Raw genomic sequence first — 16,726 nt, 5'->3', positions numbered from 1 at the left:
ACAGTTAGGAGTTAGGGTGTGAGATTGGAGAGACAGTGCAGATTGACTATATATCGCCCGAATGGTTCTCCAGTTGGTGAAATAGTTTTACAATTTGAAAATTGTAAATTCACGAGCACCAAATGAACGCAGCATTATCAAAACCGCAAAATACTGTTTTCAACACATAAGTATGTGCTTTGCATTGGCAAAAAGATGACTAGTCTAGTGCAGGGCTAGCTCTGGTAGTTGCTAAATTCAACAATTGCGAATTTCAACAGTAACTGGCGAATTCTATTGTAATTTGGCAAAATAATTCATATTTTGTTATAAAATAACTGGGTTTTTGAAGTTTGGCGAAATGTTTTGCTGACCCAGAGCCAGCTCTGCTAGTGTCTGGTTAATCTAAAACTGGACAACCTTTGTTTAATCCCTATTAACCAAAGTATTTGTTAATGCTGAGCTTGCAATAAACATCCATTGATTTCATTTCTAAAACCATATGATAATTAAATGTAGTTTTTCAACAGATTGGACAAAAAAACAAACACTAATGGTGACGTAATAGTTCATTTAATATAGTTGACAGGTTACACAATGTTGTTCCTTACACACATATTTTAGGCAACACACAAAGTGCATACACTGTATACAAATAAAATAAATTAAAATGATAGTGATATTGATGACTAACTATGCATTTATGCTATTATCACATGGAAAAGCACGAGCTTTCCGGAAAACAAAAGGTAACAACTGGATATCATTCAACTGATAATGCTGGTGTGATGCACATTATTTTCTACTTTCGTATACTTAAAACATTCAAAAAACAAAAAGGAGTACATGATTTTCAGTTAATCTGTAAATCCCTTAATTTTATTAAAATAAATTGCATGTAACAAAATTAACAGATGAAAGGGGGGTTTTATGTACAAAATATAAATATATATATTATGTGATGAAATATCAAGAACATGCAGAGGGGACTAAAAGTCACAGTGGAAAAAAGGCACCAGCTGTCTCGTGCTAAGACAAATCCATAAGCTGCAAAGTAGGATAAAATGACTTGATATTACAATGAAACCACCCAACATTACCTGGAACAAATCTGGAATGATATACATAATCCTAGAAGGGACTGGCATTGTTTGGGGATGTGGGGATGGATGGGGATGGCATACCACATCAGGTAATTAAAAGATTACCACAGTCCTTGTACAATAATACAGTCGGGTCAGGTCAAAGGGCTTAACGTGCACATTCAGAGCAACCTGTTGTAGTGCACACCTGTCATGGGCGCAGGTGTCTGCTCATGCCGGCTCCTCTGTCCAGGACAGGAAAGGGCTTGATGTGGGTGATAATATAGTTTTATCTACTAGCATATATACTCTCCACACAAAAATTAAGCTACTTTATTTTTCATAATAATCTTTCCAACTGTATGTAGACTTATTTTAACAATAAGTAATAATATATCAAACACATATGCCAGTCCCAAAAAAGGATCATAAACTTCACAAGAAGGGACATACATCTAAAAATATTACATCTAAAGCCTCGTGTGTACTACAGCTGTCTTACTGTAACTTAATTTATGGAGCATCCTACTAAAACAATAAAAACATTCATAATAGCTTTTATTACCCCAGCGGTTACTCATAACAGGGAAAATATTTTTCATATTTTCTCAGTGAGAAATATTCTGTATTGGTCTAACAAACAATACTATTGGACAATTTGACGCTTACAAACCAATGACTTTGTCGGTACTAAATATGATGTTATCACGATTTGGCAAACACACACAATGATGTCATGCAGTTTGAAGAGTTTGCGTATACAGCTCTGTTTTTGGTGTTAAATTAATAACAAAATTTCATTTTAATGCAATTCCTTCTAGATTTTGTAGCAGAATAAAGAGAACTTTTGTTTTTGAAAATTATCTATGAACATGATTAAATTACAAAGTTATAACAATTCTCAGAACAGTGCAAAAAGTGGTTTACATCATTTCTATACAGGTTGGCCTTCGTGTATGTGCGTCAAAAATAAAGACTTTTAGCGATAGCTGAGATAATAAATAGAATAACAAACTCGGTCCCATTATTATCAAATTTATGTCCCTCGTTAAATAATTTTCTTTCGTCACTCCCTAAAGCTCGTGACAACTGAAAATTATTTCACTCGGGACATAAATTTGATAATAACTGGTAACTTTTTTATTATCCTCTAATTCACTGCAATTATTTTCATTCAATAAAGTCTGCCAGCATAAAAACCTTGTATTTTTAGTGAAGTATGCCCTTTAAACCTGAACAACATGCTTAGTATATATTTTGAAAATATTGTTTTTAATTGTTAAGGACAAAAATAAATGACTGGTGCCTTTTAATCCTCTTCTTCTACAAGCAAGGCATAGGTGAACAAAAACAATCTGACACTACTGTGAACTGATACCAATATCACATCATTTGGGGTCCGATATCAATATCTGTCAATATCACATCATCATCATAGGCCAATACTGGTACCGGTATCTGCCAACATTACATCACTATTACAGGCCTATACCATTATCAGTTGACAGCAAATCTTGTATTATTTTGTGTGGTACTGTCTGGAAACTAAACATCTAATATTATTTACATGTACACATTTTATAAGAAATGAAATAGTGGAACGGACTTAGGCCCACTCGACACTTAACGTGATTCCATAAGCAGAAATGTGCATTTTCATGTCTGCATAGTGCATTTTGTTTAGCCATTGCAAATTTCAAATGGTCTCATTATGTGCAAAATAAACTGCATTATGTTTAAGGTCAGGATGAGTATTTGCTCTTCAAAGAAGGACCCCAAAAAGCTGTACATCATATCTATGAATTTACTAAAGTATAAAAATTAATGACAATAAAAAAAATTCATCCATTTTGCATATTAAAATAAAAACAAGAATTTAAGATTGGGGCCTCTCTGATTACAATTCATGTTGGAACTAAAAATGATATTGATATGCTGTGCAAATATTTACATCTCATATAATTTGACCTCAAACCATATTCTTCAATTATTTTTGGGACAAAATGGGTTTCATATCAATTAAAACCATGACTGTAAAAACAACAGTATTGATACTTCTTTACTATGTGACTATTAATAAATAAATAAAATTATATACAAACATAGCATACATGTCTCCAAAAGCACTCGAGGAGCTAAAAAATAATACAGGCTAAAGAGAAAAAAGAGGGACAAACATGATTATTAAAAAATAATTAAAATACATGTATATAGCATTATAAATTTCTCACCATTTATGTGTGCTGTTTGTAACCATGACCATGATTGATAATTTAAATAAATTTTAAAAGAAGTTTCTAGCCTTAATTACATGTATTTAAACCCAAATACAGGCTTCCAGTAAAAACGTTTCAAATGCATTGAAATAACAAATTCAAAACTAACTAAGAGAATTAAATCTATCAACAGGTATATACAAATTAGTCATGTAAATTTTTGTATGACATATTTACAAATCATAATTTTAGGGAAGACTATTTAGTATTAAGAAACTACTAAATATTTCACCCCAATTTTTTTTAAATTCTAATAACAAATATTTTGATGCATTGATTTCACTCCTTTATAATATTCATTTTGAATTATAATAGTTCATATTAAGGCTGTTCCAAAATTGACCACAGGGGAGAGTGCAATAGCAATAACAAATGAAAACTGGGTTGTGCGTTTTCAATGGACTAAATTATGACTAATGATTTGTCATTTGTATAATATATAAAGCTGTAAGTAAACACTCAATGCAGCATGCATGAGATTCCATAAATATTATGCATTTTATAACTGCAATAGATTTTTATTTCAGAAAATATACATCAATCAATCAAACTATGGTATTCCCTTGATTAGGAAAGAAAATTTATGCTATATACACACAAACTTTGAATGTTAAAATTCTCTGACCAAAACGTCCTCTAAAAACCCAGAAAACCTAGATACTGATAAACATATGTATTGTTATATAATTAAGTCTTTTCTTACTGCAAAGCAGATATACAACTGTTACATATATTTATAATGAACAAGCAACTATTCTTAACAAATACTATTTACTTAATCTTCATAAAAGGTCCATGAAATGTCAAAATGAAGAACAAACACCAAAATAAAAACAAAATTTGTCTATAACTTGAAATAATGGTTTCACATATCACTGACATAAGGAGATTTTAATAATTTTGGAATCACCACCGTCTACGTAACCTTGCAGTGGAACAAAGAAGCACTTTACGTAGTTATCTGAAGTTTGAACACAACTTTTGTAAAAACATTCATCAGTTGTATTTTTTAAGCTGACAGTCATTTTTTAATTAAAATATTAATTAATTTGTGGCTGTTGGAATAAAAAAAATAAACTGAATGACACATCAATATACTTCTTGAACATTTTAAAGAAATCTATAAACACTTAAAGCTGCACTCTTGCCTCCCCAGCTTATAAATCATTTACTAATCATAGGTTTACTAAACTTGTGTGTTGAGAGGCATCTGAAAATACATGGCAATTTGGGAAGGTGGGATAGGTCAGTTACAGTATATTAATTTGCCATTCCTCTCTGCATTATCTTTACCTTTGGTGGGCAGTGGTCTCCCTACACCCCTCCCCCAATGGTGTGTCCTCTATCAACAAAGTAGCTAACTACCTACATGCAACTCACAGGTCTTGTCATCTTTTTAAAAATATAAACAGCTAAAAAAATTGCTATTCGTAATCAGTGTAAACAATATATAGTTTCCAAAGCAGTTTGAGAATAAGATGCAGACTGCAAGTTCTGCAGTATATTTTTCAATTTCACTGCGCACAATACTTGTAATGTCTTAAATGGAAATTTCCCCGTAGCACCCCAACACTATGTGTCAATTTCACAAAAAAACCTACATTTTAATATGACCTAGACTGTAAATCAGATCCTAAATGAGTCAAAGAATGGCACATCATGGGAAGAAAAGAAAATTCATAACCTATTCTAAACGTGTAATAAATATAAAAAAAGATATTCTTAAGATTGCAGCTTTGAACACCTAATTATTAATATAGTATGATACACAAAGAGTATTGAATTGTATGCTGTCAACTACACTGAACAGAGAAATGAGATGAAATCAAACAAACAATACTATTTAAATTATTGCACTTGGGAATACTGCTCACGCCAAAATGATATGTTCAAGATGGATTCTTCAGAATTCGCTTTTGTCGGAAGTCGTACACTTGGTGACACAGAAAGACGGTTGTCGGGTCAACATCTGTGGAGATCAGCTTGTGAGAGATAGTCACCTCATCGTCCACATCGGGGACCACATTTGTTCTACTGTATGCTCCTAGTTTGAGTCGACACATTTCAGCTTTGTATCTGGAAAATAAAAAAACAAGAAACATCCTTTTTAATCTGGAAACAAGTCTGTACATAATTTTAATTTGGGATGCTACTTGACATCTTAAATTAATAGTTCAGTTTGTTCGGGACAACAGAAGTGGAATTGTATTTCAAAACGGTCACATACTGACGCAAGGGAATGAGTTAGTTTGTATCCCAGGAATGTGAAGATTTTTACTGGTTGTCACAATGTGATGGCATTTAGTATTCCAACTTTTAACAGGCATTCTGAGAGTACTGCTAAACAATGCATGTCTTCTACCAGGTCCAACCAGGCCTTTTTGAGAGGCAATAGTGTAATATTTACGATATCTCTGTCTTAAAGGGATTAAAACCCTGTGAAAGACAAACTTGTATATGTAACTACATGATAAAGGTATGTTAAAAATTTCAACTCCAGATCTTGATGCATCCCAAAGAAAATTCCAGAAAAATGTTGGTTGAAATATTCTATGGTCAAAAAGTCAAGCTATACAAAACATTTTAGCTGAATATCTTGAGGGAAGGTGGTGGGGGGGGGGGGGGGGGAGGAGAGAAGGAAACCTATATATGAAACAGACAACTAAAAAAAAACATCTTTAATTTTTTTTACACATGTATGAATATAAATGACAGCAATGGAGGATGGGGGTGGAGTGGGGGGAGGGGGGAGTTATACATTGATTTTATTTTCAACTGCGGAGCCAAAAGCATCATCTTTTGATGATATAAATATTTAGGCCATTCAACGCTGTTCTGAGTACATGTAAAAAGCAAATTTACCTTCCATATTCACCACTTGTCAAGACATACGCTTTGTCCTCAATACATGCAACACTGTTTTCATCCCTGTGTTTCGAAGCAAAGATCTCCTGCTCCTGATTATGAGGTTGACGACCCATTTCTGTATGCTCAGGTCTGTAGTACCATAGCAGGCTCATCATCATTTCACCTACCATGCAAAAATATACTGGTTAACTATCAGAGCAAAAGCAAGCTTTAATTAGAACTTATTATACAGTTGCTTAAATCAGAAAGTATCATTAAATAAAAATTATAATCATTATTCAGGGCTAGCTCTGGGTGAGCAAACAATTTTGTCAAATTGTCTATAAAATTAAAATAAAATTTACCAACTGCTTTCAAAAATTTGCAATTTGTGAATGCCAGAGCTAGACCTGTTATTCAATGAAACCTCAACCGGCCTCGGTGGCGTAGTGGTTAGGCCATCGGTCTACAGGCTGGTAGGTACTGGGTTCGGATCCCAGTCGAGGCATGGGATTTTTAATCCAGATACCGACTCCAAACCCTGAGTGAGTGCTCCGCAAGGCTCATTGGGTAGGTGTAAACCACTTGCACCGACCAGTGATCCATAACTGGTTCAACAAAGGCCATGGTTTGTGCTATCCTGCCTATGGGAAGCGCAAATAAAAGATCCCTTGCTGCCTGTCGTAAAAAGAGTAGCCTATGTGGCGACAGCGGGTTTCCTCTAAAAACATCTGTGTGGTCCTTAACCATATGTCTGATGCCATATAACCGGAAATAAAATGTGTTGAGTGCATCGTTAAATAAAACACTTCTTTCAATGAAACCTCAACTAACATATTTGATTATTATCCACAAGAATGGAATGAAAAATGCAATCATCCATGGTACCTAAGTCTCTAATGTTTTTAAATGACCAATGAAATAACATGACAAAACAAAATCTTGCAAGGAACACAAGTCATGCAAATGGATCCGTTTCAGTTGAAATCCTAGTATATGTTCTCGAGAAGTAAGAAATATTTCAGTCACTATTTGAAAAGCTAAAACAATTTCAGTATCGCGTCGCAATTGTCTACACAACTTTCACAGATTCCTACATAATTAAAAAAATTAAACAGTAGTTGCCAATCAGTTTTCAATTGACTAGAAATATTGCTAAATAAATCAAGATTTTGAAACCCAAATGTTCCCTGTAATCCAGCCAATAAATAATATCTTTATCTACATTGCATGGTTCATATAGCTCAAAAATGAATTGTGGATGTCAAAATACATTTACATACATGTATATATACCCAATTTGAAGTTGCCATCAATATTTAGATACAAAATATTTATCGACCTATCTGATCCTATATTTTAGCTGATCTCAATGACAAATATATTAATAAACATGCTGATGGAAAGAAATAAGGGATCAGATAAATAGTAACATTAAATAGTTACTGCAACCAAAACCCTCAATCCATATTGTTAGACTGTGTTACTGGCAGCCAGTTTGATTCTGCTGATATTCAATCAAACTTTGTATGAAATACAGACATTACTATGCTATTAGTGAATTAAATGTGATCTACAGTTCCACGTGTTCCCTTATTTCCATCAGTATTTACTATACACATAATTCATTGCAGGCAGCAATTACCTGAGCCTCCTACTTTCAAAGGGCCATAACTCTCTCAAAAATGAGTAGATCCCCAAGAAAATCAACAATGTCCTGTAATTCTGCCTGATAAACCTATATACAAAATTTTAACTTATTATCTTGAGTTAATGCAAAAAAAAGTTAGAAAAACTATATGTGGAACAGATGAACAGACAGACGGACAGATGGACAGGTCAGTGACTGACAAAGGACTGATTATCTTACCATCATCTGGGTGTTCCCAGAAAGCTGCCACTTTGGCAATGAAAGGAATGTCAGTTTTTCTTGGTCCCGATCGAAGCAGCACACAATCCCGAATGTGGATAATGTCTCCATCATCGTGACAGATGGCCGGGTAACATTTTCGTCTTATGGGTGGCCCATCTACTTGCTAAAAATAGATTTGTACACCACATGTAATGTCAGTACTAGACAGCTGGCCAGAAAACTGTCTACATTCTAATACTAAGATAATGATTGAAATGTAAAACAAACAAAAAATTAAATGACCCTTTGTTGGTCAATTTTAATTGTTTATGAACTAAATTATTCTTGACTGTATGTTACACTGATGATCAAATGTAATCACAGTAGTTAAACATTTAAAAGAATAAGCTAGTACACCAATTTATACTACCTAGTAATCAATCAAAATAGCTACATATATACCTGAAAATACATTAAATCTATTTATTAGACCCTTGTTTTATTAAAGTCAATGAAAATATGTAACCACTATAAATTATACTCAAGTATAAAATAAAACAGATTTTCTTCCCTGTCAAATTTTGATGACAGGTTCGGTCTAAATTTGCACAGCAACAAACAATAAAGATGCATGATTTTGTACCCAGTCTACAGTGTTTAATACTTACAAGGGCAGGTCGTTGTCCAGTGGTAAAGTGCTCGCTTAATGCATGGTTGGTTTGGGATTGATCCTTGTCTGTGGGCCCATTGGGCCATTTCTCGTTCCAGCCAGTGCACCATGACTGATCCAAAGCCATGTAATGTGCTTTCCTGTCTGTGGGATGGTGTATATAAAAGATCCCTTGCTACTAATGGGAAAACATACCAGGTTTCCTTTCTAAAACTAAATGTCAAAATTACCATTTGTTTGACATCCAATAGCCGATGATTAATAAATCAATGTGCTCTAGTAGTGTTGTTAAAACAAACTTTAACTTTGATACTTACAATATTCTGCACCAGTTTCCACTCCGGTTCCCCACTCCACGACCACCCGTGACCAGACCCTTCAGGCTGTTGTGGAACCATAACTTTGTCTGCTTTTACTTCTTTTTCGTCTCCTTCAGATGGCTTCACATTTTTTCTTTCCAATTTCTTTTTCTGCTTCACTGTGTTCTTACTCTTGCCCTCGGAAGTCACCTTCTTTCCTTTTCCACTGCTGATGCTATCTACCACGATGCTGTGACCATCATCTGAGACATCATTAGAGAAGGCTGCACAGTCGTGGGAGGTGTCTGGGTTGTGGATGAGCACCTTGACCTGTGCGTGAGCGACCTGCACCGGCACATGGTGCGGAAGTAAACATGGGTTCATGTTGTGGAGTGACTGCTGCATTAGTGATGAAGGATTCGGTTGGTAGAAGTTTCCAGGATAAAATCCTACAACAAACGATCTTTCATTTTAATTTCATTTTTGTGACTCATGTTGCAAGAATGCAGTCTGGATGCACATCTTAAGCTATCTGAACCAAAGACACGGACTGAGCAAGTGACTGGATTAAAAAGGAAAGGATTTCATATGACATCTCAAGACATCTGCGACAGGGGTTGGGACTGACTGAGCACCATAACTCAGTGTTCCATTACTTTTATAATATGGACCAGCTTTCAATGAAATCAGTAAAAAAATTCACAAGATATATACTAAAAAACATTATCAATTTTGTTTTCATGATCTTTCGACTCTGATTTATGCTGATCTTTCAACTGATATAAGCTGATCTTTCAACCGATATAAGCTGATCTTTCAACTCTGATATAAGCTGATCTTTCGACTGATATAAGCTGAGATTTAATAAGGATCATAAATCTTACCTGCCTGTATTAGTTAATTATATAAGTAACCAATAAATGATTCACAAAATAAGCAGAATAGAATGATAGTGGAAAATCATCTTCAAGAACAAGCAAATACAAACCATCAAAATACTTACCATAGGACTGGATTCCAGCATGTGTGTAAGGCACACTGAAAGCACTTCTGTACGGTGGCTGAGGATAGGACATCATTTGCATTGTATTGAGACTGCCGATGCCACTGAGAGTCATTGACTGATACTGACCAGGCATGTATCTCTCCGACGGGGAACAGCAATACCCATTGCAGGGAGGAACACAAGTCGACTCTTGTGGGTACACAGACTTGATACACACCGACGTCCTAGCCACAGGCTTCATGGGCGTGTGAGCACCCACAACATCCACCACACTGGACGGCCGATCCTCCGATGGAATCTCGGACTCAATGTGCGTTATTTTCTGAACAGGTTCTATGTGGATCACCTGTGCCGGCTCCATCTGCGAGATCGAGGCTGCCTCGTAGCGAGGAACATTCCCAAGTCCGTGGGGTGGCAGGTGAGACGGTGCAGTGATTTGCATCGACATAGTCGGTGACTTGCTGTCTTCGTACAGCTGTTGAGTTGGCTGGGAAACGAGCAACGTTGCTTCGGGACTCGCTTGTGCAGCCACTGAGCAGCAGGTATTACCCCAGCCTTCAACCCACTGAGCTTTACTCTGGCAGTGGTGTGCTGAAAACGGCTGCCGAACCCAGGATAAACAGAATCGATCAGTTCTTGCAGCACGTTCAGTGCTCAGCTTTAAGTGTTTTGAGGCAGACGCAGCAGGTTCTGTATTTAAACACCCCACACTGTCTTTCATCTTCCCAATATTATTAAGTTTCTGCTTTATTTCCTTAAGATCCAAACTTTTGGAAGATTTAATTTTATTCTTCATGTTATCTTTCAGAGTTTTTATTGCATTTAAATTAGATTTGGTTGACTTTGCTTTTAAATCATTTTCTTTTTGTTTTGTCAGAGTTTTCTTCTTCACATTTGTTTCTTTTAATTTGGCCGAGGTGTTGCAACTTTTCTCCTTAACTGTGTTGACTTTCTTAGTTCCATCACTAGGTACAAGTCCTTTTTTATCCAACTTTTTCTTACAGCTATCCAACTTGCACTCTTCCTTACTAGTGTCAGTAATTTCAAAATCACTTCCAGGAATGGAAACACTAGGACTTAGTTTAAGCTTTTTAGGAAAAACAGGTTCCTTTTCAAAATAAATATTCACTAAAGCAGATGCGTTCAAACTTGCTTCCCGCTTTTTCCTTTTGCCTGGAATTAGTGAAATATCTACAAGTAGCTTAGCTTTGTCTTTCTTACTCTGAACGCCTTTTGATTTCATGTCGTTTGAAGTAGCTTTTGTCTTTTTAGGTTTCAAATGTTCGACTGTATTATTATTTTCTTCCAATTTGCAGGAGAGCACTTCCAGTTTCCTTTTCACACACATTTTCCTTTCTATAGATTTAATTCTATTTTTCGACTTGTTATTGGCATGGTTTGGATTTTTGTCATGCATGGATATATTTTGTTTGCTTTTGTTACCCACTCCATTGGTTGACAGATATTTTTGTCCAGGTGCATGCTCTTTGCATGAAACAAATTTGCTATTTTTATTAGGCGATTTGGAAACTTTTGATGTTGCATCCATTTTCAAGGATGTCTCTTTGAACTTTGGCTTTGAAGATGGAATTTTGTTGGCACTTTTCGTCGAGAGTTTTACAAAACAGCATATATTGTTCTTGTGGACAAACTCTTTAACCTGGGTTTTCTTTTTTGACGGCAAACCTTTAGTGCCATTGTGGTCGTGATTATCAGGTTTGGAGACATGTGAGCCAGTCTTGGTCGACGACTGTGACTTCATATCCTCATCCTTTAAATAGGCCAGCACCATTGATTTATAGATAGGAAAGGTGTCACTGTAGGAGATGCATCTTTCTGAAACCTTTCTTGATCCTATGCTGTGGGATGTCTTATAGCTGTACTTTTTTAAAACCTGTAAACCTCAAAAAGAGAAAAAAATAAACAACATTCCACAAAGGTATGTAAACATAGTTAATAAAGCTACATTCAACCCAAGTCAACACACCTAAGATCTTTGTATTAAATCGGGGCTAGCTCTGGCACTCGCCAAATTCACCAATTGCAAATTCTGAAAGTAGTTGGCAAATTTTATTTTAATTTTGTGAAATAATTTCATGTAAAAATTGACATTTTTTAGAAAGTAACTGACGATTTTTGCAATTTATGAAGTTTAATAGACAATTTGGCAAAACATTTTGCTCACCCAGAGCTAGCCCTGTATAATTAAACTTTCTATTGGTCAATATTTTAACGATAGGGCAACATGGCAATTAATCTAGGTCCCAGAAAATATTGCCGAATTTAAAATTTAAAAGTCATTAAAAAGGGCACTTCAAAGAGGCAAGTTAGAATGAGAATTAGACGGACAGGGACCGATCTTGGACTGACAATGCATCAAGTGAACGGTTTATCACTGTAGGAGAGACAGACAGAAGATGCACATTACAAATTTGACACTGTCACATTAATTATTATTATACTGTAACTGTGTGTCGGATCTATTAATTTACTTATTTATCATAAATTTAAGTATTAGAAAAACCCTATCAAATATTGCACTTGCAAGAACTTGATATCAAATATTACGTTTTATTTTATTTTCTGAGTGAGATAGGGATGGGAAATGCCAAATTGTTTGGGGTTGGGGGTTTTTTCCTCCGTTTCTCTCTCTCTCTCTGCTCAGATGACTACACAACTGTATATTGCATTACATATGGTTTGGCACATGCAAGATAGCTTAAGTTATTGATGTAACATATTTAGACTACAAGTTACATACATAACATAGGACTGTAACATTTACAAGTGTTAAAATTATTTGTAGTACTTAAAATGTCAATCAAGCATAACGTAGATGCGTATCCACTTGAATTATTGTTTCTTTTCACATACTTCCGCATTATTCATGTGACATGTCAATGTGCGGCTTGTACTGTAAACACTCGGCTTTGATAACAATTAGACCAATTCGAGTAACGGGACTTTGACGGTAAAATAGCGACACACTCGTCGCCACTTAATTATCGATATTACAATTCATACAAAGGATAATGCTGTTTTAAAAATATAAACGAAAAAAAAACTCTGCTAAAAAGATTTTACTAGATGTTTGTTACCGCTTCAGACATAACAGTATTGCAGCACCAATGTTTTGCTTTTGACTTGAGAAAGTCGGCCATTTTCTCGCAATAGATCAGCAAATGCAGGGGGCGCCCTTGGTTGTAGGCTACTGTATGATAGTTTGCACGCGGACATTCCGGACTTTAGTGGCCAAACCATACATAGATATTTTGTTAGAGCCAATTAGGGACTACTGAATACCTACAATTACGTATTGTTATTGATCTATAAATACTAATAAATAAATACAATTCCCTCAACATCACTAATTTGATGATGTCCGACGAATACCTGTGTATAATAATAAAATTAGTGTAAACCTCCGAACATGTCGCGAAGGTGGGTGGCGCCAAATTTACACTGGTTCCGTTTTGGGCTGGAGTAATACCCGGTACCCAATTTTGATTTGTTTTTCAGGTTCCTGCCTAGTATTCCCAAGCAGACTCCAACTTAACCGTAGTAAAATGATACGTTTGATTATTTAAAAAAAATTTAAATTTTATTTATGCATGTTATAAATAATAGATTAGCCTAGATATGAAATTCTATAAAATCAGAAAAAGTTTTTAATAGCCAAGTTTAGAATGAATAAATGGTTAAATAACGATACCCTAGTACCAAGCGCGTGTGTATGAATTTTAGCGGGCAAGGGGGTTCTAAACTGGCGAGTGAAAATTATGGGGGAGGGGTGAGATATGTTCCCCTGGAAAATGTATTGGAAAAACCCCAGAACATTTATTTGACCGGGGGGTGGGGGGGTCGACCCCAAAACCCACACGTGCACACGCGCCTGGGTACAAACAGGTAATTGCATTGAAAATTGTTTACCTAAAAAATAAATTCCATAATTTAGTGTAAATAAATAAGTAAATAAAAATGAAACAAACACATATCACAAGTAGGCCTATTAATATATATATAATTTTGTATACAAACTGAAAAGGGTAATTGAAACTGAAATACTTTTTAAAATTGCATAAAACAATAATCTATGAGATTAATGCATTATTCAGGCCCGTCGAAGTGTTTTAAGGCAAAGACGCGAAACACATGGTGGGCAATTTGGAGGAGTTTTTAAACCGTGGTTTTGGGTTGTCGAATAACATTTTGACCTATTATTTTGATCTGAACAGGCCCGTAGGAACGACGTGTAGAGGGGGACAATCTCACGTGGGGGCACAAGCCACATTTTTATCTTTATTTTTATAGAGTAGGAAAAACCCTGTACAATTTCGTTATCAAGTGGGGGGCACAACCTCCTCACCACCACCACCCCACCCCCCAACTTCCTGCGGGCCTATCATTGACAAAATAAATATAATTATATATGTTGCAAGATAATCTACACAGACCGGAAGAGCTATAATGTATACTGTGAAACAGATAATTATTAATTGTGTTCTAAAAATAATTATTCTGTTGTTAGTGTTTACATGAACATTGCTTGAATTTATTATTATTTTAAAATAATAAAGTTTCTTCCATCCGGTTTTGACTGCCCTGATTATAACAGGTTCGAAAAAACAGGTGTGTGTGGAGGTAATTATGCAGGGTCGGTGTCTAAACTGTGTCGAGCGAAGTGACATGGGGATTCAGATCATCCTTGATCCAGGGCATTTTAAAAACAATTCTCTTGGAGCAGAGCATTTTTACACCCCCCCCCCCCCCCCACACACACACACATACACACAAACACACTGCTGGCTCCACAAGTGGATGTCACAATATAGACAGGGTCTGTGTGTTAGTGAGACCATGAAATGTCCTATTCTTCAGGTAATTTAGGTACTTAGTATCTTTATACGCAGTAATATATACTCATTGAGTAATCTAAACATTTTACTCAACGAAGCTTGAAACGCATTTTACAAAACAATTGTGTTTAATAATAGGAATTTGCAATAGGAAATTATGTTTGTAGGTCGCACAAACTTGCTTCTCGGCCATTTAATTGCTAAACTAGCCTATAGAGTGGGTAGCTTGGTGGCCACCTCGTCAGAATCAGTGTCCTTACCAGTGCTTTACGACATTTCAAAACCGTAATATGACTTGTGAAAAGAAAGAAAGAAATGTTTTATTTAACGACGCACTCAACACATGCTATTTACGGTTATATGGAGTCGGACATATGGTTAAAGACCACACAGATATTGAGAGAACAAACCCGCTGTCGCCACTTCATGGGCTACTCTTTTCGATTAGCAGCAAGGGATCTTTTATATGCACCATCCCCACAGACAGGGTAGTACATACCACGGTCTTTGATATACCAGTCGTGGTGCACTGGCTGGAACGAGAAATAGCCCAATGGGCCCACCGACGGAGTTCGATCCCAGAACGACCGCCCATCGAGCGAGTCCTTCACCACTGGGCTACGTCCCGCCCCTGACTTGTGAAAAGATGCACATGTACGATTCCTTCCTGCCAATAATAAATTAGGGTAGCTATAGCCTACTAATTGGTGCTTTTGGTGAAATGTAAATCAAGCGATCACAATCAACTAACCTATTTCCACTGCATGGAATTAGATTTTAATGGCCCTCACTTTTAAGTCATCAGCATTAAGTGAAATAGCAGCAAGGCACGACTTCAGTCTGACGTACCCAAAATTTAAAACCTATTATTCCTCCAGAAATGTACGAGAAATTATCATTTTTAGTTTAAAAGTATTCCTTTGGAATTCTTTTTGTTGCGACACCCCACTTATTATAGGTTAGTGGAGACCAAAATGTTTAATGCAGTTTCATTTTGTTTAGTGAAAAACATCATCCTTGTACTTTAATCAAACAAACCATTTTATTTGAACAAGTGACAATTTGGCGGACAAGTAGATTTTTAGATATATTTGTTCGGTGAACGGGCGGATTATGGGGGTTTCCCAGGTGCACGCAACCCCCCCCCCCCCCCCCCCCCCCCGCTAAAAATGCGAGTAACTATTAAGTAGCGCTGATGTACGCATCAGTTTGAAACAGTTCACAATAAACAGTCTGTCTGTCTGTGTCTCTCTCTCTCTCTCTCTCTCTCTCTCTCTCTCTCTCTCTCACCCCCTCTCCCTCTCCCTCTCCCAAAACATAATCCGCCCCTGGTGAACTAGGGGAAATGACTACTTATTTCTATCACTGACTGGATTTAAATGAATTCAGTCCAGTCAATTTCATGTACGTGCATGCGAAAATGGTTCCGCTAGCAGAGCACTTGGATTGTTAATTTCAAAATATAAATGTCTTGATGGAATGCAATACCATACATAGGCATACGCTAAGCAATACGCTAAGCTATGGTGTGGTCGACCGTTGACTATGGAACAGTTACCCGGGGAACCTCACAGTTTTCTTGTATTGGTGCTATACATAACAGCTATGCGTTTCTTTCTCGGCCTCGAATAACGGTGGTATATGATGTGACATGGGGCTGGTCTCTCCAATACTTCGCCAATGGGGGACATGCATCAAAACATTATACGAGATTACCGAATTTCAATGAACATCGATACAGTTAAATTTCGTTTTGTTTGGCGACACCACTAGAGCACATAGATATATTAATAATCGGCTATTGGATTCTAACTTTTTTGTTGAAAAGCTAGTTTGTTTTTGTTTAACGACACCACTAG

General features: G+C 36.1%; 1 protein-coding gene across 1 annotated transcript; it reads right to left on the bottom strand.

The window, feature by feature from the left end:
- Positions 1-536: 536 nt before the first annotated feature.
- Positions 537-13,172, bottom strand: LOC121370315. The gene is made up of 6 exons (XM_041495457.1): positions 13,110-13,172; positions 10,009-11,905; positions 9,024-9,454; positions 8,055-8,220; positions 6,200-6,368; positions 537-5,413 (listed from the first exon to the last, which is right to left on the bottom strand). The coding sequence occupies exons 1-6, from the start codon at positions 13,170-13,172 to the stop codon at positions 5,227-5,229; spliced, it is 2,913 nt and encodes a 970-aa protein (XP_041351391.1). The 3' UTR covers positions 537-5,226.
- Between the last annotated feature and the right edge of the window lie 3,554 nt (positions 13,173-16,726).

Source organism: Gigantopelta aegis, chromosome 4 (assembly GCF_016097555.1).
Source record: "Gigantopelta aegis isolate Gae_Host chromosome 4, Gae_host_genome, whole genome shotgun sequence".
In the NCBI taxonomy this organism is placed as follows: domain Eukaryota; kingdom Metazoa; phylum Mollusca; class Gastropoda; order Neomphalida; family Peltospiridae; genus Gigantopelta; species Gigantopelta aegis.
Note: the sequence above shows the minus strand (reverse complement) of the source record. Positions and strands in the feature narration are given on the sequence as shown.

Bases quoted from the DNA above. Each gene is read 5' to 3' on its own strand.
- LOC121370315 (XM_041495457.1), bottom strand. From the start codon at position 13,172: ATGGCCGACTTTCTCAAGTCAAAAGCAAAACATTGGTGCTGCAATACT. The intron at 9,455-10,008 runs GTAAGTATTTTG...CGTTTGTTGTAG, and splicing joins TGCTGGAATCCAGTCCTATG to GATTTTATCCTGGAAACTTC. The intron at 8,221-9,023 runs GTAAGTATCAAA...ATCTATTTTTAG, and splicing joins GGAAACTGGTGCAGAATATT to CAAGTAGATGGGCCACCCAT.